This window comes from Lissotriton vulgaris, chromosome 9 (genome assembly GCF_964263255.1).
Source record: "Lissotriton vulgaris chromosome 9, aLisVul1.2, whole genome shotgun sequence".
Classification (NCBI taxonomy): Eukaryota; Metazoa; Chordata; class Amphibia; order Caudata; family Salamandridae; genus Lissotriton; species Lissotriton vulgaris.
Window position 1 is genome coordinate 1,038,994,468 of NC_141697.1, and position 23,602 is coordinate 1,039,018,069.

The 23,602-nt window shown below is 46.9% G+C and overlaps 1 protein-coding gene across 3 annotated transcripts in view; it reads left to right on the top strand.

Annotated features, from left to right (window-relative positions):
* Positions 1-22,683, top strand: part of TAMM41 (TAM41 mitochondrial translocator assembly and maintenance homolog) — a 191,950-nt gene extending 169,267 nt beyond the window's left edge. For 2 of the 3 annotated variants that reach the window (XM_086938954.1, XM_086938953.1), the window contains one exon: positions 20,091-20,740. In XM_086938954.1, the coding sequence (XP_086795080.1) occupies positions 20,091-20,167 (77 nt within the window). In that variant the 3' untranslated portion in view covers positions 20,168-20,740. Of the gene's footprint in view, positions 1-20,090 lie in introns of all 3 variants that reach the window. The other variant, XM_086938952.1, reaches the window with a different exon arrangement.
* The last annotated feature ends 919 nt before the right edge of the window (positions 22,684-23,602 follow it).

Consider the following 23,602-nt stretch of genomic DNA (forward strand, 5'->3'; position numbering starts at 1 on the left):
CATACCGAGGACGAGACAAGAATCCAGGTCTACTTGGGTAGGAACACAAAACCCTGTCACAGTAGAAATGAAGCTGAAAGCAATTGGGACACTCTCTCATCATTATGTTTACTCCTTGCTTAATCTTATATGGAGAGTTAATATCCCTTCCACCAACCCAAATCTGCTGGAATGCTTCCAGGCAATTTTGTCCCACACTCTAAGCTTGACGTATTGTATTAAATCTTCCAGACTCTGAAAAGCAATCCAAAAATAGTCCTTTATAGTACCAGAATTTCACTAAAAAAACAATTCTGTCATTCTTGACGACCAAGGTCTTTTTATACTGGTGGCAGAGAAGCTCAAAAGACGTTCTGCCCTTTCCCCAATCTTGATCTGTGTTAGGAAGTGATGTAAGAGTATCAGATGATCCCCCCCAAGCAAGTACAGCCACCCTCTTATGCAGCTTGTAGAGGAAATAAATCCGATGAAATCCCTGTGATCGACTCCTGAGCAAGCATTTTGTGGACTGCTTCACGGTTTCCTTTGTGTAAAGATATATAGGAACTAGTGGGGCTTCTATCTTGCTGTGTGGTCTGGTTTTCTATATCAGCCCCCTTGTACCTGAGAGTTAATGGGCTCCCTGGAGCAGGCGGAATTGCCTGCTTCACCTGTTCCCTGTGAGGTGTTGTCTCTGACTAGGAGTTGGAAGGAGTTTCCATGTGCTCTGGGTTCCTTCCCTGCCTCTTTCTGATGGTGATGGTGGCTCAGGATCCTTTGCAGGCAGTTGGATTTGAAGATCTCCTTACCTCCGGCTATGGTTCTTGACTCCAGCAGAGGAAAGGTTTTCTCTCCACTGGCATCATTGGACCACTGATTTGGCGGCGTCTCAGTTGTTCGGGTTGGGTATTTTGTACAGCCACCTCAGTCAGGTCACTTTGTCTTATTCGACATTTAAAGTACAAGCAGACCACAAAAGAACAACATTGCTCCCAACATTAACTGTTTACAACATTGTTGTCGACATTACCTCAACAGTAATTGTAAGGAAAAGGTATGGGGGGTTCCACCCCTTTCTGGATCTTTATGATCAGAACCATGTGTCCATCTGCAGAGGTTTGATGGTGACTTTAGCTCAGGACCTGGCAGACCTCTAGAACAGCAGCTCGCAATGTTTGGTCGATCGGCATGACTGACTTCCACCTACAGGAGTATAGTAGGCTCTTTATGGGAAATCACTACCACAAGCACAGAATGTTCTCAATGTGCTCCCCATCCTCTGGTTCGTCGCCAAAGTTCTGGTCCAGTGGCCTCCTTTCCCAGAATGAAGAAGATTCAGTAGTACCTATAACTGTATGACTTTATCATCAGAGTAGTGTCAAGGGAGCTAGCACATGCTGAAGATTCAGTTCATCTGGGCAATGCTGAACACAGGCCTGACAAAGGTTTTCCTCCTCAGAGAGGATAGTCAACATCAACAGACGATAGAACATTTCCTAACCAACTAGACGGTTTCCTTCCTGTAGTTCAAGAGGTTTCTGAGATGTAAGTCAATTCCACATACTGTGCCATCTGTGGTTTCCCTATAATATATGTTTTAATCTATTGTGGGACTGTTGGTCTCACAAACTTTTTTTTAACAGGATTGACGTGATCTTAGTCCACACTTCAGAGAACGTGAGTTTTTTCACTTTAACCTTCAAAGAAGTTCTAATTAATTTTCACTCGGATGGGAACGCCATGTCACAACTTTAGGAATGGCTCTGTAATCCCATTTGAGTCTGACTGACTGGGCACTGCCCCTGTAGAAACCTAACCCGTCTCTTTTTGATGCTTCAATTCCTGGCAATCTTAGAACAAGCATTTACAATGCAATTATTTCGCCTTTTGAAAAGTTTGAGCTATTGGCATTGTAAATGACAACATTTTTATTTATGTGTTTGTTTTGAAAATAAATAAATAAATAAATGGCATTATCATTTACAATGCCAATAGCTTCAGAAAGCTTAAAAAAAGGCAAGAGTGAACGTCGTGCAGGGCCAAAACACAATTATGCTCAACAAACTCCTAAATAATTTGTTGCATGCAAATAATAATAGGAAAACTAAAACCGAATCATGCTGCACACTTACTAAAAAAAAAATCTATATTGGCATTATTAAAACACTAGTTCGATTTCTGAACTCTAAACATTATACATAAACGCAATAACATCAGTGCACCAAAACCTATAAATAAGGCACATAAATCATGTCTTCTACTATAAAGGCCTATGTTTGGGGTAAGAAACTCAAAGTATACATTATACCAAGGGATAAATATTCATCTAGGGCCCTTACTACAAATTTTAGGTAAAATCAAGGGGCATATTGAGCAATGTGGTGTAATTGCATAACTTCGGAAATTTCATAACAGGTGCAACATGAGTTTATCAAAAGTATGTCAGATTATGCCAGCAGAACAAAAATGTTATCTCGGCCTTCTACAAAGCGGCCAGTGACTGTGTGAAGGTGAAACAAAAGAGCTAGATGTACATCGGCTTAAAATCCACTTCAAATATAACAAGCAACACGAAGGAAGCCCTGTGAGTGAGGTTAAAATGAGGGCCTGTGGATCTGGCTATGCAGTGGACGAATTGGGCTAAATTTGGGTATATCTGAGAGCCACGTGAAGGGGCACTAATCACTACTGTTTTGTAGCACAATGCACCCACAGATACAAATATTGTTTCGCACAACATTGGTTCTGTTGCCTTTTAGGCGACATACTTCTAATAAGGAGTACATGTAGTGACACTGCTCGCTCCTCAAAGTGCATCCAACAAAAAGCTGCTGGTATAACTCTCATTGGCAATCATTCTCGATTTCTGAAACATAGGAGACTAGGTGGGCCAGCAGAGCGATTCGGGCCTGCAGCCTTCAAGATGCACACAGTAAGGGCCTACAAGTCCCAGCATGCAAGCTTTTCTTGGGTTTGGCTAAAAGGACACACGTGGTATGAGGTCACTCAGCAGCTGTGGCCTTATTGACAACTCATGCCATGCATGCACTGATGTGGGAGGCTCACCTGACCAGAGAAGTAGCTTGTCGTGCGCATCCTCCTGGGAGCTCGAGTTCTGGGCCAGGGCGGTGGAGGTGAGGCCGTATGGCAGGTGGGACCCCAGGCAGGCGTTGTACTTCAAGGCTTCGCAGGAGGCCGTCTTCTTGCACCGGTCAAAGTAGAAAGTCTCGTTGCCAGCTTGGACACCTGCTTGTCGAGGCAGCAGAAGCACCAACGCCCACAGCACCCAGAACCCCCTGCCCAGGACCTGCTCTCTCCTAGAAATTTTGGGGGTCCTCTTCTTCACGTGGGCAGGACCCCGGGGGTCCACAACTGCAAAAGTACAGAGTTTCTGGCTTATCTCAACCAGAAGTACAGCAGACCCCCAACAGTTCACCTTGTTTCCTGCTGGATGGTCTGAGTATCCCCGAAATCCAACGAGGTGTCTCCGGGGCTGGCCCTCCTCGTTTCCCATTGGAGGCTTGAAGAACCCAGCAAGTCCGGCTAGCCCCAGTCGCACCTCCTCGAGACCCGTCCGAGGTCCCGGGGGGACCCCTCCAAATCCTTCTGCCTTCTGGTAACATCACCCTTCTCTCTGGAGCCCAGGGATCCTACCAACCCACCGGGCCCTGTCCGTTCCACCTCACTCACCATAGGACGGTGTAAAGGGAACCCCAAAAGCCGTCTACAGCCTGCGCTGCATCCATCTCGCTACCCATCAGCGGGCCGATTCTCATCCTCGTGCCATCCAATGCTTCGAGGGGGGCGCAATAATCCTCAACAGGCCGGCGTGGGAAATCCGGGAAACCTCGGCCTCTCAGAGAGTCCTCCTGGCCAGGACATCCCCTCCAGTGTAGGATGGGGGCCTCCGGCCATCCCTTCACGCGTAGGATCGCCCCTCCTCCACTTCCAAGCTCAGTGGAACTTCAGGGCCAAACAGAGGTTTCTCTGTGCCATCCTCGCAGGTCCGCCCATAGGCACTTCCACGGAACCAGAAACGGCGTTCAAAAGCCAAGAAACGAGCTCTCGTTTTCCCCCTTCCTTACCACAGCACCCAGACATAATGAAGTAGTCGATGCAACCGGGTCTGGGACGCGACACCTTTGGGTCACCTGTAAAGTAACCTAAACCTGCGTGTAGTAACCTTGAACACAATAATTCCTTCCATACCAATGACTGAGTGCAATTATTTATTAATCGGCAAACATTGCTGATTGGAAGTAGCCGTGTTAAGTCATGCGAGCGCGTGCAAGGTGCCAGTGAGAGCTCCAAAGTGCCAAGCTCGGCAGGATGTGCCCAGGTACAGCGCCTCTTCCATCAATGAGGGCAAAAGGCTCGCGGTGCTACAAGTGAGGCGGGCTATTATTTGGGCGCGTGGCACGGTGTTTGCGTCTGTGGCTGCACAACTGAACAGCTGCGAGGGTGGCCATTTAAATTTAAAAACGGGGTTGGTCTTAAATTTCAGGTGAAAAGCAGTAGTTAAGAAAAATATTTAGGCTGCTGGTAATGCAAAATGGTTAATTTCAGGGCCAAGCAAATTATAGCCCGTGGCGACTTGAGTGAAATGGAGAGGGCCTGGCCCTGCCTGGTTTGTGTCTTGAGGCACAACCGCGCAAAATTGTATCTGCGACACGGGACGACAAAGTAAACACATTAAAAGATAGCAGAAACAACATTTTCTAAAGTAATACAATACATCTACTGGGCTGCCGCATATTCTTAACTTCTGCCGCACTCTCGATATTTTCCATTTTTTTAAAGATGCAGGTTGAAACGGGAGCTCTCGCAAACATAAAGAGAAACCAGCGTGAATTCGGTATACTTTACTCCCATGAAATAAAACACATTTTTTCCATGTTGCTGAAAAGGTAAACGATAGAATGCATACGGAAATGTTAAAGCAAGTGGGGTCGAGTCTCTTCCCCGCCTCCCTCCCGGGGTGCCGTTCTTACCTGCTGGACGGGGGTGTTGGGCCCCAGAAACCTGCTGGAACCGTTTCGGTAGGGTGAGGGGGCCAGGAGCCGGGTCCGGGTGGAGTGCAGCCGCCGCGCTGAGTCTGTGTCCGGGCTCCGGGGGCGGGGAAGGAGGAAGGCGGCCATGAGGAAACAAGCGGGAGGGGGCGGGAAAGGGGGAGGAGAGACGCTGAGGCGGCCATGAGGAAACAAGCGGGAGGGGGCGGGAAAGGGGGAGGAGAGACGGAGCACGAAGGAACAGATTCGACGGCCGGGAAGGCGGGCACCAAGAAACAAGCGGGAGGGGGCGGGAAAGGGGGAGGAGAGACGCTGACGACGGAAGGCGGGTGCCGGCAATGCCGGACCAGACACGGGGGCGTTCCCGGCGTCGCGTGACGTCGGCAAAAGCCAAAGAATCTCGGGAACGCCCCCGTGTATGGTCCGGCATTGACGGACGCCTCTCTGTTCCAATGGCTAGCCTCCATTTATGGAGCTAGCCAATGAAGCAGAGAGGCGTGTTCAAGTCACCCATACTAGAAACTACAGATTTCTCTGGAGGAGGAGCCTAACGGCTCCGCCCCCCAGCGAAACCTAAAAAAGGATAAAGGGAGTTGGTTGCTTCCCGTTCTTAATTTTATTTCGAACCTATTTATGGCATGAAACATTTTGACACCTGCAACAGTACAATCCAGAATCGCTTTCCTATTAAAGGAAGTGTGTTTAATTCTCATTAGGCAATCTGAAGGGAAGTGACCATTCAGTATATGTAAATCCATGCCTGTAGAGGCATCAAACTTTACATCATTTTTTAAAATCTTGTTTCTGGTTATATGAAAGCCATGGCTCGTGTGTTTCCCAGTAGCTATCCTGAACTTCTGTATAGGGGTCTTTAATATCCAGTCAGTCATATGTGACTGGTGTTTATTCATATGTAGAAAATGTCAGAAAACAACACAATATAAACAAACTTGTATAATGCATTCTTCGGCATTGATGCATCCCCAGACTGTTTAACAGGGCTGATGCAGAAAGGCGTATGTAGTAAAGTTCCCAATTCAAATAAGATGGATCTCTGTGAACAATGCTGTTCCAGAATTAAAACATAAGCTCTTCTTTCCACAGGCACTGCTTAAGTATGAAACAAGTGGGATAGGTTATTTTATTTTTTTAGGCTGTGCAGGAGCATAGGGGAGACAGAGTGTGGTGGTGAAGGGGTCGGCAGATTGGGGCAGGTGGGCACAGGGTGGATGGAGGTCCTGCCATAGTTAATGTTCTATAAATGTATCTTTGCTTTGTAAATGAAGGGTTCAGAAGAACAAGTGGGTTAGAATGGTTTTCAGTGTTAACAAGTCACTGCCCCAAACCCTGTGCGTGAATCTCTGTATCTTGGTCATTGTCAGCCCTCAGTCCTACTTCTATGTCTAGCCTGTCCTTGTTTTTGCTTCTCAAAACCTGCTCATCCTACCCGCATTTCCTGCACTGCTTGTGAAAAAGCAGCATATAAGCTTCAGTTTATTATTATTGGTCATAGTAGTCCATAGTTGGTCACAGTAGGATACCAGAAAACATTTAAAATCAACATTCCCACAATGTAAAAGATGGCAGACTGTAAGCTAAACAACAGAAGGCGTCAAAACGCTGAAACTTTCTCTTGGCTGTTCTTGAAGGAATATTAACTCTTCTTGTGCTAATCATTTTTAATGGATTTACAATTAGCAAAGCAGCAATTATTAGCAAAGCAATTAGCAAACAGCAAAATATTTGTGTTAAATGAGTCTTCCGATCAGTATCTGCTTTAGACTCGATTTTCCGCTATGTACCCAACATTCCACGGATTTGAAACTCGAACGTGTAATTAATAGTTCAATTTTAGGGCATCGTATGTGACGTGTATTTGTTTATATCTAACCTCTCGTTTTGTTTCTGGCTTGTTTTGAACCAGGATGTCTCTTAGAAATAAACCCGGTTACTCTTAAAGCTAGTCCTGTTGTCATTAATAACAGAATACATAAGAGCTGATAAATATTGCACGTTGGGAAATGCACGTTTCCAAGATCCGAAAACCCGTGACGCACTGATGCGCAGGTAGTAAATACACCAGAATGGCTGCTTACATCATCCGCCATTTTATTCCCGAGTGCTCGCTGTCTGAGTGCAGTTATTCATTTGGGACCTGAACATTTAGCTGCGGTAATGACCTGCCTGTCCTAATGATGCTGCTGGTGTTACTCATGAAACACGGGTTTGCTGCTTTTGAGCAAACTATTCAGGTTCTTTCCCAGCACACCGGGTGATGTAGTCCGTGTTTTTTCCACACAATGTCTGCTATAAGAGACCTCTGGGTGATTATCAGGCCGTCAGGTCTTCTGTCCCAACAGAGTGTCGTGGAAACTCTCCAAAACCACGAAACGAGAAGCTTAGAGCAACAGGCATTTCTTTTTCAGTGGTGTCTGTGTAAACAGTTAGGTCTCTCGTTGTGGCTGGTGCTAGGTTTATAGCGAGTATGCACTACTAAACCTATATTGCAAATGCGTACATAGGGGGCTTTATATGAGTCTGTTGTTGCCCACTGATAACTTTATTTTATGTTAACAAAGATTTGTATAGTGCTGTACAGCCTTTAGTATGGCCATGTAGCATTTTCAGGTTCGGGTAACTTCTCCCTCAGGCTTTGAGAATTCATCACACACTATAGTATGTTTTGTGTGTCAGCACCAACACTGGCAGTTTAGGCATGCTTTATGCTAAGTGTTTATATTTGATTATAGTGTGGGTAACCAGAGATCTTACTCAGTTTCAGGTATGTGCCACCTGAAGATTGATATGGGTATTTCTCAGCTTGAGGTATCTGCAGGAGGAAACTGAGACTATGTTGTCTTGTTAAGGTCCACGGTATTCTTTTTAGTCTTCTTTAGGCTACTTCTGTTATTTATTATACTGCACGATGTTACTAGTGCATTGATCCCAAACCATATGGACTATGTGAGCTGTGTTGGTTGCATAGGCAGAGTAGTGTCTAATCAGGGCACAAGTCCTAAATAAAGAAGTGGGGGGAAGCTCACAGACAGGAAGTGACGTCACGGCCAGAAGTGACGTCACAGAAGGGAAAACCTAGAGGTGGGGGGACGCTCAGATACGTGAAGTGACGGCATGACTGGAAGTGACCTCACGAGAAGGAAAGGGCTGGGGTGTTTATCCTTTAAGCCTCACAAGCCCAGACAGCTGTTTCAGGGATAGTTACGTAACCAGGACGGGCGCACTTGTCTGTGGCGAGCTATCACTGTGCATCTGGCACTTGGTGGGGACAAGACAGGCAGCGCCTGGGTTTTGAGGGTTTGTGGCCAGTGTGCGCAGTGCAGGCATCTTGGCACTATGCTGATGTCCTATCGTTGGTAGCTTTTAGAATGCACTAGAGCAGCAGCATACTGTACAGATTAATTAATGCATGCTCTCCTACAGCATACCAGCTTTTGCGCAGTGGGGACGGCGTCCACCCGGTAAGACCCCTTAAAATAAGTGGGGGGACGCCGTCCACCCGCGTGGTACCCCGACTCGAGCCCTGTGTCTAATGTGTTGTCCGGTGTGCTTGTTGCTGATAGGGGCAGAGTAATACCAACCATCATAGTATGTATGTACTATGTTGGATGTGGAATCAGTGTTCTGTCTAATGCTTTCTGATGGATACAGAGGGTAGGTATAGATGTTCTGCTCACCCTCCTGGAGCTATGGTTGTACCTGGCAATCTTCTGCTGCTGCTCAGTTTTCTCATCCCATTTAGAGCAGCTGCTTTGTTATTACCTGGCCTGCATGGTAGAGCCTTCGTGTCATAATGCTTCCCCTTTGGGAAGTGTACATATGAAGGGAGATATTGATATTATTTATTCCTAGGATGCTGTAAGAAGTTGGGGAAGATGTTGCTTACTTCAAACTATTCAGCTATGTGGGTGGTAGGATTTGAATCAAGGATGGTGAACACTAAGGTTCACTGACACCACAAAAGGACAAAACACATTCAAGGTTATTTATAAGATGCTGGAACCCCACTCCACTAGAGGTCAGATCCTGACCTACAGTGCAATTCACAACACTGTCTAATTAAATATATAAAATATTATCAGGGGTGCTAGCCATGAGTCAGCGAGAGGAATGATTCAGTCAATGGGTATGAGAGAAAAAGCGAGTTACCGTGTGCATTTGTGTCTCTATGGTGGTGTTAAGACTGGATTAATGCAACACTGTCCAAGCCTAAATCCCATAGAAACAAATACTGAAACTGCAGAAAATTAAAAAGTAGACTAGCTCTGTTTAAGATCTCCAACAAAGTTTTCTACCTCTCCAGGACTCATAACTTGCACAGAACTCCAATGGCACAGAGAAAAGAGTTCACATCTCTCTGCCTGCATTTCCTCAAAGCACAGCGTACCACAACATAAACTGTCCATGTAATCATGCTCACACAGGTCATAGGACCTCCTAGAGGTTGGTGGGAGCCTTCTTGCCAACTTGAATGATCTGTGCCTAGATCCGAGTAATTTGTTTAATCTGGGAATAGTGGAAAACAAGGAAATGCCTAAAAGGATCAGCTCTTCTTGAACAAGAAATGGTCCATTTAAGAAATTGGATTATTATTTGGGGTTAGCGACTGCCCCCAACCCCCCCCCCCCCCTCCCCCAAGGATTAATCCCAGCTCATGTCAGGGTGAACCTTCAAGGTTACTAAACTAAACTGAGCTCAACTCCCTGGTAGCTATGCACAGAGCAGACAGGCTTAGTGTAGGGCAATCTATAAATATGTATTCAGTACTGAACCGGTAATGAAGTCAAACCAAATTTGGAAAACCGAGTAGAATTTAATAAATTACACCAAAATGACAAAAACTACAACAAGATAAACTAGAAATATACATTTTATAAGTTTTAAGTAGGAATAACTATAAAAAGTGCAGAGTGCCAATGAGTGTCCCAATGATAGTCTGTGGTTGAGGTAGATCGGGATCTAGACACGATTTGTATGCACAAAACAGGTTCGTCCCATCAAAGGTTTTACTTTCTTTTAATTTCCAGTTCTTAGACTTGACTACCTGGGTGTGGTCTTCTACCAAATATTTTGCTACTCCCTATGCTGTTTTCTGGATTTCATTTTAGTTTGTATTTGGACTCTGTGCACTTTACCACTGCTAACCAGGGCTAAGATGCTTGTACTCTCTCCTTTACAAATGGTAAAATTGGCTTACACCCAATTGACTCATTTAATTTACCTGTAATTCCTTGTAAAGTGCTACTACTATATCTTCCCAAGGCATGGAAATTGAAAGCTACTAGTGGGCCTGCCACACTTATTATGCCACCCACTAAAGTAGTCCTTTAAACATGTTTCAGGCCTGCCACTTCAGCCTGGGTGCAGTTTTAAACTGCCAATTCGACGTGTCCAAATAAATCTTTGGCCAGGCCTAGACTGCCCTTTTTAATACATATAAGTTACCGCTAAGGTCGGCCCTAAACAGCCAATATAGCAGGGTGCATTTCATTGTATTTAAAAGGTAGGACATGTGTTTTTCAGTTTTACATGTCCTGGTATTAAAAACTCCCATATTTGGTTTTCAGTACTGTGAGGCCTACCTCTCCCATAGGATAACATTTGGTTACTATATTACATTTAATAAATGCTATTTTTTCATTGAGAACAGGTCAAAATGTTATGTTTGGTTGTCCAAGAATTTTAATTTAAAGTCTTTTTGAATGGTAAGGTTGAATTTTAAGTCACAATTCTGAAAATGGCACTTGTAGAAAATGTACATTTTCTTGTCCTAACCTATCTGATAGAGACTTCTAGCCGAAGATTCCGCAGAATCATTCTTGTGGCTCTAGGTTTGGTGCAGAGAGTTTGGCATCCAGAACTCCAAGTATGAGCATCAGTCTTCTGATCAGACTTCCTCTTCCGGAGGATCTTCTGTCACAGCAGCAGAGCAGACTCTTTCACCTGCGAACCATCTTCTTGCATGCGTGGAAATTGAGCGGTGACAGTTCACAGCTTTCCACCTTCCCCGCAAAGACTTTGACGTTATTTTGGTAGCCCAGCATCCCTCCACGAAGACTGTATACTCCTGCCGTTGGACAAGTTTGTCACATGGTGTGCATCTTTTAAAACATTGCAAACTTATTATAATTTAAAAAGCATAATTTTAAATAAGAATACGTATTGCAGTAAGCAGTAAGACCACATTCCTTTAGAGTGCCAGTCTAGTGCAAACATACTGAATACAAAGTAAGGCTTTTAGGATGGAATTCACCTTGGTTATCTGTTCTTTGCTGGTATTACTAAGATTAGAACCTGGTTCTAAAAGGATAGCTCACAGTAACAGTATTTATAGTGTCCTTTAAATGGAGCGCTCTTATATATAGTTACTAATTTAGAAAAAGTCCAGCAAGGAAACATAATGGAGTGCAAACCCTTGTTTAATCAAAGAATTTCTTCAGTGACTGTTTTTAATTTCCTCCCTTTTTGGGGTAGGTCCTCTGGGTTAACTAGTTGATGCGTTGGATTTTGACTCTTGTGACGGCTTCTTTGGGTCTTCCTCAGGGAACATTCCGGATTTCTATAGTTGGAAAAAGAAAGTTGTAAGTATTTCCTCACAAAGTGAATCTGCCTCAAGGTTGAGACATACCTCATGCAGAGGTTGGGTGGTCCTTCTGGCTGTAAATATTGGAAGGCATGTAAGTTTGGTGACAGTGACTATGGAACATGTTACACTAGTAGTGAGCTTATAATGTCTTGCTTACCTAATAAGCTTACCATCAACGACCAACATTGGGGGAGGGAGGGGTGTGCAGTAGGCAAAAATTAAGTTCCTTGAAAAACAAAAACTGCTAAGGACCCACATAAGTGTGTTGGAGGGCACAAGCTCAAAGCTACCTGGTGTTCATAGTGTTTTAGGGCCTTAGGTCGCTTTGATGTGTTTTATAGTCTGATTACATGCTGGCAGTTTGACATAGCATGGAGTCTGGTGCCTTTGGTTACTGGGCTCCTTTCATGGTAGGTTTACTTGAGATTGACGCAGGTGCAGCAACGCGTTTTTTGGTTCTCTCACTTGTTGTATGACCCTACTAGAGTCTAGAGTGGTGGTTTTTGGAGTGGCCTTGGGGTTGTGCAGCGCACATTTAGTGTTGTTTTTAAAAGTCCCAACATTTTTATTTACTTGTGACCGGCTAGTTTTGATGCATAAAATGTCATGTTATGTTTTGTGTAATTGTAAAGCGCACTATCACTGCAAGGTTATCATAGTGCTGAGCAGATGTGTGTTCCTAGCCCTGCCTGTTGTAGGTTGTTTAATTGAACAGACAGGTTTTCAGTTTCTTGCGGAATTCAGAAAGCATGGAGGAGGCTCTGATGCAAAGTGGGAAGTCTTTCCATGCTTTAGGAGCGATGTAAGAGAACGCGTATCATTCTGATCTGGTACTGTGTATTCGTGGGATGTGTGCGAGTAGGAGTACTGCACAGCAGAGGTGTCTTGATGGTTAATGGAAAGAGATCTGAAAGAGACACGTTAGTGATAGATTCCTTACCTTATAATATCCCCAGGCGTCAGACTGGATCCGGTAATTTTTGCGTAGCAATACCCCTGCGCGTCGGTAGGCGTCGTCTGTGGCTCCGCGTCCGTCTTCGGCGTCGTTAGCGCCGGAATGACGTCGTCAGAGTACTTGGACGCCGCCCATGCACGCTGACGTCAGTTCTTTTTTCCGCGCCAGCTAGCGCAGATCCGGAGAAGCTCTACCCCTAGTAATTTTTTTTTGGACTGAACTTTTGATCTTTTTGATCATTCTCTTTCTTCGAGTCTTCGACTCTATCGGTGGCGGTAGGGATGCCCGGGTTCAAACCCTGCTCGAAGTGTGACCGACTGATGTCGGTCACCGACCCCCATCTCCGGTGCCTGAAGTGCTTAGGCCTCGATCACGACGACCGCACCTGCTCCGACTGCCGGGCCCTGACGTCGAAGGCTAGGCGGGAGCGGTCCCGCAAGCGGCTCGAGCTCCGGCAGTCGGCCCCGCGCCACTCCAGGTCCCGGTCCCACGGGAGGTCGAGGGACAGGTCGCGGGGTCTGAGTCATCGCAGCTCCGGGAGTGGACACCGGTCGTCAGGCTCCAAGTCCTCAGGTAAGAGGCATGAGAGGTCGGAGAGACGTCATTGTTCCTCCGACCCACCCAGACGCTCGCACGATGCGGCCGGGGGCTCTGGCGACACCACCCACGCGGCTCCGCTGGAGTCACAAGCGTCGCCGCCTGCCCCACACCTTCGGGTCCCTTGGCACGGCGCAACGCCGGAGGAGATCGAGCGGTACCTAATGGCCATGAGGTCCCTCCCTCCTCAGTCGGGTTCCGTGGAGCCTTCGGGCCTAACGGTCCCGACTGGAGGCCCTAGCGGGTCGGGTGCTTCGTCCCCGACGTCGACTTCGGTCCCGGTGCCGCAGGACCTCACTGGATCCGCTTCCGGATACGGGTCGTCGTCGGTCGACCTCACCGGCGCCGGCCCCACGGGTGTCGCCCCCGGCGCCCACTGTGGACGCCGTCCCCAATGTTTCCTACGGTCCGACTCTGTCGCCGGAATGGCGCCGCTGGGCGCCGCTTCCGACGGCCTTTGGAGATTTTTATTTCCATAAGGAGGCCCCGTCAACTAATCCTGTTTTACAAGAAACGGGTGACGAGGAGGATTGGGAGGGGTCTGAGGACCCTCTGGCACTGGAGTGCCAGTCTCAAAAGGACTGGACATATGAGCTTGGGGAGGCCAGTGGTATTGACACATCGCCAGACACGGGATTTGTCTCCCCTCCGACTGTGGCTTCGGAGTAGGGTCTACATATAGTGTAGTGTTGACGAAGGCAGCCAAGGCCTTACACCTTGAGCTCCCCGTCGCGGCCATGAGGACTAACCTCCTCACTGAAATCCTCAAACCGCAGTCAAGCTCCAGCGAGCCTCTGCTGCCGTTCAATGAGGCCTTGTGTGACGTTCTTGTGGGCACTTGGTCCAAGCCCGCCACAGGCCCGCCTGTGGATAGGAACGTGGCCAGACGCTACCGCCCGGCCCCGGGAAAGCCGCGACCCATGCTTTTTGTCCACCCATCCAACCCCCGAGAGCCTGGTCATCCAGGCCTCCAATTCCCAGACCACATTCTCGTCGGCCCCGCCCGACCGGGAATCCAAGAGATACGAACAGTTAGAGAAGAAGGTGTTCTCGTCTGTAAGCTTAGGGCTGCGGTCTGTCAATACCGCCTGTCTCTTGGGCCGCTACACCCACACTCTGTGGGACTCGGTTGCGGACGTGCTGCCACAATGTCCGGAGGAGGTCCGGGCTAAACTCGCCCAAACCCTTGCGGAGGGCCGAGATGCAGCACGTTATTCCATCCGGTGTGGGCTGGATACAACGGACTCACTGGGCAGGGCAATGGCAACGACGGTGGCGGTTCGACGCCACGCCTGGCTGAGGTCCGGCAACTTCTCGGCCGATGTCCAGGCCACACTTCTGGACATGCCGTTCGATGGCCGTCGCCTCTTCGGCGACAAGGCAGACAATGCGCTGGAATATTTTAAGGACTCCAGGGCTACGGTCAAGTCCTTGGGCCTCTCGGCCCCACGCCAGCAAACAGGTGCCTTTCGCTCCTTTCATGGCCACGGAAAGGGCGCCCCCACACGTGCTGCCATCCACGCACTGCAAAATGTTCAACAGCGCGGTGGCGGCCGTGGAAACCGCCGTGGCGGCGGTCGGGGACAACGGTGAGGCCAGTCCACACCTCCCTCCACAGCACCTGCCTCAAAACCTTCCTAGTCCGGGTTTTCAGGTCCATGTGACGCCTGTGGGAGGCAGGGTTCGCCATCACCTCTCCCACTGGCGCACTATCACGTCAGACAGGTGGGTGCTGCAGATCGTCCGAAGGGGCTACTCCTTCGAGGCGACCCCTCCATCCATGCCACCACGTGTCGGGGGATCACTTGCAACTTCTGCAAGAGGAAGTCACGGCCCTCTTGGCCAAGGGGGCCATCGAGCGCGTTCCTGGGCCAGAAGTAGGGTGTGGATGTTACTCCCACTACTTTCTGGTACCCAAGAAGGGCAAAGGGGGCCTACGCCCTATCTTTGACCTGCGGAACGTCAACGGCTTCCTCCGGAAGGAGAAGTTCAAGATGCTGACTTTGGCTCAGGTCCTAGCTGGCCTGGACCCGGAAGACTGGCTGGTAGCGTTGGACTTGCAGGACGCTTATTTCCACATCCCCGTCCTGCCGGCCCACCGGCGCTACCTGCGGTTCAAGGTAGGCCAAGGGCACTTTCAGTTTACCGTGCTCCCCTTCAGCCTTACCAGCGCCCCACGGGTATTCAAGAAGGTGATAGCTGTGGTTGCAGCTCATCTGCGCAGGTTAGGGGTTTCAGTCTTCCCCTACCTAGCCGACTGGTTGTTGAAGGCGGGCTCGCTCCAGACGGTCGTCAGCCACCTCCAGACTACGGCCGACCTCCTGCATTTGCTGGGGTTCTCCATCAATGTGCCGAAGTCGCACCTGTGTCCCTCTCAGAAGCTCCTCTTCATCGGAGCGGTTCTCGACTCAGCGCAGTTTCGGGTTTAACCTCCCGAACAGCGGGTTCGGGATATACAGGCTCCGATTCCCATCTTTCAGCCGTTATCCCGAGTCTCGGTCAGGTTGACGCTGCGGCTTCTGGGGCTGATGGCCTCCTGCATCCTTCTGGTGCATCACACCAGGTGGCGGATGCAGGCTCTGCAGTGGGACCTGAAGTTTCAGTGGGCCCAGCATCAGGGCAACCTTTCCGATCATGTCTTGATCTCGGAGGGCACTGCGAGACAACTGCAGTGGTGGCTCATGGACCGCGACTGGGTCAGTGGCAGATCCCTCTCCCTACCCCACCCGGAGCACATGGTTGTGACGGACGCGTCCCTCCAGGGTTGGGGAGGCCACATGGGAGAGGTGGAGATCAGAGGCCTCTGGTCTCCGGCGGAGTCCCGGCTCCATATCAACCTTTTGGAGCTGCGGGCGATTCGTCTAGCACTGAAGTCATTCCTCCCCTCTGTCCGGGGGAGTGTAGTGCAGGTGTTCACGGGCAACACCACCGCCATGTGGTACTGCATCAAACAAGGTGGGGTGGGGTCATGGGCCCTATGCCAGGAGGCTCTGCGCCTCTGGCAGTGGCTGGAACATCAGGGCATGACCCTGGTGGTTCAACACCTGGCAGGACCGGGCGGACGAACTCAGCCGTTGGTGCATGATGGATCACGAATGGCGTCTGAACTCGGACGTGGCGCAAGGCCTCTTTCAGCAATGGGGAGAGCCTTGGTTAGATCTATTCGCCACAGAAGAGAACGCGCAATGTCATCAGTTCTGCGCGTTGGAATTTCCAAGGCGGCACTCGCTCGGAGACGCTTTTCGTCGCAAGTGGAGTTGGGGTCTATTGTACGCCTTTCCACCTATACCACTTCTGCCCAGAGTGCTGAAGAAGATCAGGCGCGACCGGGCCCAGGTTATCCTTGTGGCTCCGGACTGGGCACGAAGATACTGGTATCCCGAGCTACTCAGCATTTCAGTTGATCCCCCGATTCGTCTGCCTCTTCGGGAGGACCTACTGTCGCAGCAGCAGGGGACGGTCCTGCACCCGAACCTGTCCAGTCTCCACCTACAAGCTTGGAGATTGAGTGGCGGCAGTTGAGGCCATTTGACTTGCCTCCCGAAGTCTGTGATATCATTCTGGCAGCCAGGCGTCCCTCTATAAAGTCGGTATACGCCTGCAGGTGGAACAGATTTGTGGCATGGTGCACAGCAAAGGCTGTGGACCCTCTCTCTGCACCCCTTTCTGAAGTTCTACGCTTCCTTCTTTCCCTTGCCCAGCAGGTCTCTGCTCTGGGCACTCTTAAGGGGTACCTTTCTGCTCTTTCCGCCTTCTTACAGCTACCTGATCAGCCTTCCTTATTCAAGTCCCCCATTGTAAATAGATTTCTGAAGGGCATCACACACATGTTCCCTCCTGTTCCCTTCGTGATGCCCCAGTGGGACTTGAATCTTGTACTCACTTATCTAATGTGTGCTCCCTTTGAGCCGCTCCATAACTGTCCTCTCCGTCTTCTTACCCTGAAGACTGCTTTCCTGGTTGCCATCACCTCTGCCAGGAGAGTGAGTGAGCTCCAGGCTCTTTCTTCTACTCCACCTTTCCTCTCTGTTCATCCGGACAAGGTTGTGTTGCGGACAAGACCTTCCTTTCTGCTCAAGGTTGTCACGGCCTTCCACATCGGGCAGTCCATTACCTTGCCCACCTTCTTTCCGCCTCCACATCCCCCGAAAGAGGAAGAGAGGCTCCACCGTGTGGACCCAAAACGTGCGCTCTCTTATTACCTAGATCGCACACGCCAGTTCCAGATGGATGACCAACTCTTTGTTAGTTACGTGGGCGCGAAGAAGGGAAAGGCGGTACACAAGAGGACCATTTCGCTGTGGATCATCTTGTGTATTCAGGCGTGTTACTCCCTGGCCAAAAAGGAGCCCCCTGCTGGATTGCGGGCTCATTCCACTCGAGCCACGGCAACAACTGCCTTGGGCCGAGGAGTCCCCTTACAGGACACTTGCCAGGCAGCTACGTGGGCCTCGCTGCACACGTTCGCAAGACACTATTGCCTGGACAGTCCGTCCTCCAGGACTTTCTGGTGTGATTATTGGTTCGCAGACCCACCACCGGGGTTGGTATTGCTGGGGCATCTATTCTAAGGTAAGGAATCTATCACTAACGTGTCTCTTTCAGATGCACAAGTTACTACTTGTGTAACAATATATCTGTAAGAGACATTAGTTAGTGATAGATTCCTTACCGACCCGCCCATCCTCCCCGTTCCGTTCTGCGAACCGGATATCTAGGGTTAAGGTCATCCCCTTTCAGGGCCCTAGTTTCATGGCACCAGTGTTGGTTCTATCATGGCTCTGCGTATCTGGCGCGGAAAAGCTGTGTATCAGAACTGACGTCAGCGTGCATGGGCGGCGTCTTAGTACTCCGACGTCATTCCGGCGCTAACAACGCCGACGACGGCCGCGGAGCCGCAGACGACGCCTACCGACGCGCAGGGTTATTGCTACGCCAAAATTTCCGGATCCAGTCTGACGCCTGGGGATATTCTAAGGTAAGGAATCTATCACTAACTAATGTGTCTTACAGATATATCGTTACACAAGTAGTAACTTGTGCATCTTTACCAGTATTTTCAGGGTGTGGGAACAAGATGCAGTGACTAGCGTGGACTTGTGCAGTCATGTCCAGTTTGCTTTTGATGATTATTCCAAGGTTCCTGGTGTGGTTGTTGGTCCGAGTTCGGCCGGCCACCAGTTGGAGTTTCCATAGGGAGGTGTTCTTGCCGAAGATCACTACTTATAGCTTGTCGGTTTTGAGCTTGTTGGTGTTTATCCAGTTAGCAACTTAGTTAAGCTAGCAGTGAACTTGTTTTTTGTGTTGGGGGTCTTGTCTGAGTGGTAGTGTAGGAGTTGCGTGTCATCTGCATACGAGAGGAAGTTGATGATGTGTGCGCAGAGGACATTGGCCAGAGCGATCATGTATGTGTTGAAAAGGGTGGGACTTAGCGATAAACATTAAGGCAGTCTACCGATCAGTTTGCGGATACCGAGGAGTAATGTGCCAGATTGACATCTTGTCCTTTAAGAAGGAACAGATAGTGGGTCCTTGGATGCCATTCTTGTGCAGGCTTCTGATGAGGATGGGGTGTGAGTCCATGTCAAATGCTGCAGAGAGATCCAGGAGACTGAGGGCTGCAGTGTCACCTCTGTCAGGGATCATGCAGATGTAATCTGTGGAGCACTGTAGAGATTTATTTCTGTACTTAGGTGGGCCTGAATCTGGACTATCGTGTCGAGGAGCTGGTGGTTGCTGAGGTAGTCGGTGAAGCATTGGTTGATTCGTTTAATCAGCTTATAGGCATCCTAGTTTCTTAACTAGTCTGTGGGAACCTTTCCATGCGACTCTGGTGGGACGTATTAATTGAGAATGTATCATGTTTTCCTCGGGGAGTGGGTCTTTGTTTTATGGGGTTGTAGTTCGGAGGAACATGTGTATTCTGGGTATCTTATTTTTAAAAGACCAATATTAGAAGTATCCCACGTCACTATGTACGAGGTGAGCATCTAGTGGCGAGAACACATTAATTAATTGTTCTAGAGAATGTATCACAGGTTACTTGGCGAGCGGAGTCTTGGTTTGTGGAATGCATAGAGCAGTTGGTATTAGGGAGATTGTATATCTTTTATGGATTTTATCCGTTGTTTTGTTGGCTTAGTAACTTTGCCTTCCGTGTTATTTGATTAGCATGTGCCTGGATGTATACATGTCATTTCGCAAAGGTCCCTCTGACCATTACTGTACAGGTTGTAGCTATGATTTACTCTGGGTTAGAATACGTTGTGTACTTCGTCAACTGTGTTTCAGATGTGTGCCAAGTGAGTGAAAAGTTCGATTCATTCGGGCTTTTACTTTGAGCTGTTGCTTATCCCTCTCTCCACCTCTGGAGTTTAGTTTGACTTGTCAGAGCACTGGAAGTGTTCCACTAAGGATGCGTTTGCTGTTTTACATTGTATCCTAGATTTATGCTAACTATCCGTGATTTTATTTTCAAATCTGTTTTGCCAATGTAGGTTAGTTTACATGGACAGAGGACAACATACACACTACACATTTTGTAGTACAGTTTTGATTGTCACGTTTTATATATAAATTCTGTCCGACAATGGTTTGATTACAGACCGTGCAAGTTCCGTATTTTTGGGGTCCATCATGGTCTGGCTGTTTGGGCTGTTTTTATGTTAACCCTACCGACTTCAATCACTCTGCCTATATGTGTCTAATTTAGTAAAGAAAAAAAAACTCCAAATGATATCTCTAATGATCCATGGATTAAGGCGGCACGAAGGTGCGGTTTAAAAAGAGCAGGGCAATAATATAATTTATTGAGTCTGCGAGTAATTGTGTTTACAGTAGGTGGGATTTATGTTGAATTTTGGCAACAGCAGTATGTCTTGTCAGTACAATTCGAATTGTTCATTCTTGGTTGGAGTTGCCTAAACAAATCTCTTTTCTTTTTCAGGCGTGAAGAAAACCGTTTCTTACAGCATGAGGAAAATGTTCAAAATGTGGAAAGGATGGCGCAGGAAGGACTCTTGATTTTTCTTTTGTAACGTATGGATGTCTGCCCATTGTAAATAAATAAAGTCACTTCTTTGCGAAAAAAAAGGCTCTCGTGTTTTCCTGTACCGAAGTAATTTGCTAATTTATTTTGTTAAAAATTGAAATAATTTTTAAGAGGACTTACACGATAATTAAAGCCCTCTGTACTCCATTCATGCTGCTTTGATCTCCATCGATTTCCTCATTTCTGGTCCTGATCCTGGTTTATCTGTTACTGCTATATTTAGTGTGGCTACCACTAGCCCAAGCACAGTATTGTCTTTAAAACCATGAATCCATTTACTGTTTCTAAACCATGAGAACACAATTTCACAACAAGTTTCTAATGGATTCCATGTTGTTCCTGTTATTCTGTTACATAATACCTCCCTGTCTCAAGAACAATAAGTGAGGAAGAAAGAAATCATTGCAAGAAGTCAAGCAGGAGTGTCAAACTGGTACAGTCACTAAAGCATGAACCGGCATTGGACATCTGCAGTGCACTTTCAGCAAATATTTGTTTCGCCACAAAGTGTAATCTCAAAATAAACGGCAATATGTACAGAATGCACATTTATTCTTGGCAAGTAGTTTTGTATTTCTGTTTCTCGTGAACAGGCACATGTACAGCGTTGGCTCTGAAGTGCATTTTCCAGACACTGCGGTGCCAGAATTATCACATGTGCAAAATTTACAATCTGGAGCATATTTAATGTACCCCCCCCCCCCCCCCCCCCGCCCCATTTCACTTTTCTGCGGTAATTGTGAGTTGTGATCTAGAAGTTACTGTTATTCACTTTTGCAAATACTTCTATACTTGAAAGTTATTGCTGTGTTTCTAATGTAGCCACTTGTGGCAATGGTGTTACATAACAAATCATATGAATTGCGTAATTAAAAAAAAACAGACGCTACTTCTACTGTCCTCCCAGATATTAATCTTTTCACATTCATGATTGGAAAATAGAGGATGTATTATTATTTTGCGAATTAATTTAGTTTAGCAGACTGCATTTTGTGATGACATTTGTATACAAATAATTATACATCAAGTTGATGTAGCGTATGTAATGTTGCAAACAAAAGCAGTTCCGATAATGTTTTTGGGGCTGTTTAAGGTGATCTTGTTGATAGACTGTAAGTTACTCAACGCATACTTTAAGGATTATTACAAATTGATGAATAGTACGTCTTTTTTTTAACAATAGTCTATGACTAAGGTATCGTAAACTGAGCTAAGCTGAACCTTCAGTCAAAACAACTGACGTTTATTTGTACTGAGATGAAATCCTAATTTGCTAAATTGTGTGTTTTTAGGACCGTGTGTAATACAACCGTCGGACTATTTTGCTATTGTTCATTGTGCTCAGACAATTTTTCATTCCCTTCTTTCCACTGATGATTGGTATTATTTATGATTGCTCACATTTTGCATTAATTAACATTTTTGTGTATCTCAAAGTAAATTCTGTAAGGCATGCAAGACTTTTTTTTACAGCAGAGAATTGGAAATTTGTGGTAGTGAATGCATTTAAGTAATGTGTGATTTCATGAAGCAGGGGAATATTAGCTATTCAAGAAATGTATTGTTTTAGGTCTTTGATGTGAATGTCTAAATAATGTAACTACTCTAGTGTATATGTCCAATATCCAGAGGCATTAGTTTTACCCAAACTGTTAATGAGTGAGAAAATGTGTCGTTTTATTTTGCTTCAAAGGCAGAGTGGGCTACATCAATGCACTGTTTGCTTGACCTCGTACTAGTGAAATACTGTTGGAACAAGATTCTTTCAGAAATGGAGATGGATGGATGGAGGTTTTCTGAGCACCAAGTGCCACTGTGAGACAAGTCAAAAGGAGGCAGTGCATATGGTAAGAGTTTGTGTGTTTTGGGGTATACAGTAAAAATGAAGGGCCCCTATGCCATCCGTACCCCCTTGATATAAGACAATTAAGTCATTTAGGACGAGTTAACTTTAATGCACTTTTCCGTAATCAAAACCAAGTTTATCTGGCAACAGTTCTGGATTATATATCTTAACCACCTAATATTTGAAAATAGTATGCATTCAGATTGGTCAAAAAAATAATAAAATGGTGCTGCCTCGGTCATTCTGCACACTTCGTGCCCCCCACCCCCTTGCATGCTGCACAGCATGTCAAAGTCAGACATGGCTGAGGTGCCTGACTGTACATATGATGTGATCGACATGCGTCCTGTAAATTACAATAGGTATTGACTTTATGAGCTATCTCTTTGCCTTAGTAATTACATGTTTGTTTCCTCTGTGTGCCATAGTGCCTTTTCACCCATTGGCAAATGTAGAAACCGAGTGCGCACACTGTTCAATCCAAACTGGAAAACATAATTGTGACAGTAGTTGTACTGTTATGAAAAACTACTTGTTTTCTGTTACACTGACATTTGGATTTCACCGAATTGTATCTGCATCATGTTTATATGTTAATGTATTCAAATATTCACAAATCCTTAAAAATCTCTAGTTAATTTGTATTAGTTGTCTGTTTGATTTGTGCATGAACATATATTACTTGATATTTCAACTATGTGGTCCATACTAACGCTGAATGGAATGCTGGGGGCCAGCAGCGAGTCACAAAACGTATTTTGTGGGCATTAACTACTGTTAGGCCTGCTCATCGGGCATTCTGAGGCTGTCTGTTCTCTGTACCTTTACGTGTTGATATAGCCCCTCTTCCCAAACCTGCCCGCTATTCCCAAATTAAAACCATCCGTCAGAAAATCCCAAACCTTTACAGTGTCCACCGTCAAGGCTGACCAACCCAATGCCTTGCTCACATCCTCATCTCTCCGTAGACCTCTTCGTGTTTTCTTTCTTTATTTTTTTATTCTGGCAAGTGGCCTTCCTAAAGGGGTGGAGTTGTGAAGTCCATGGGTTGCCGCACAGAAATACAGGGTGATACTTTTAAGGGTTTTTTTCCCTGGCCAAGAAGCAGGTGAGCATGGAGGTTACACTGATGAGGGATGTTTAGGGCTTAAGAAGCTGTGACCAGGTGCTAAAAGCCTTTTTTGCCTCGCCTTAAGACATTACTGTCTTGAAATGACTCTCCCACTCTTTATGAGCCCTCACATGTAGCTTGTGCTATCAACTGCATTAGTGGGTAATTCTACAGCTAATATTGCCTGAGCCTTCAGTCAATAGCAGTTAATTAGAACACTGGACTGTTTGGAGCACCACTGAAGTCAAATAAGTGGCAGAGGGCCACACATTTTTGAATTAGACCTTCTGCTCCGACGTTGCAATGTATGTATTTCTGCTTCATTTAGAACGGTCTACCCTCAGTGGATGTAGTGTCCTAAGAGCGCTAACAGCACTTTTGCCTTATGTATACTGTGGTTAAAGGCCCTTTTCCTCATTGTAGACCATCACCTTAGGGACCTGTAATTCA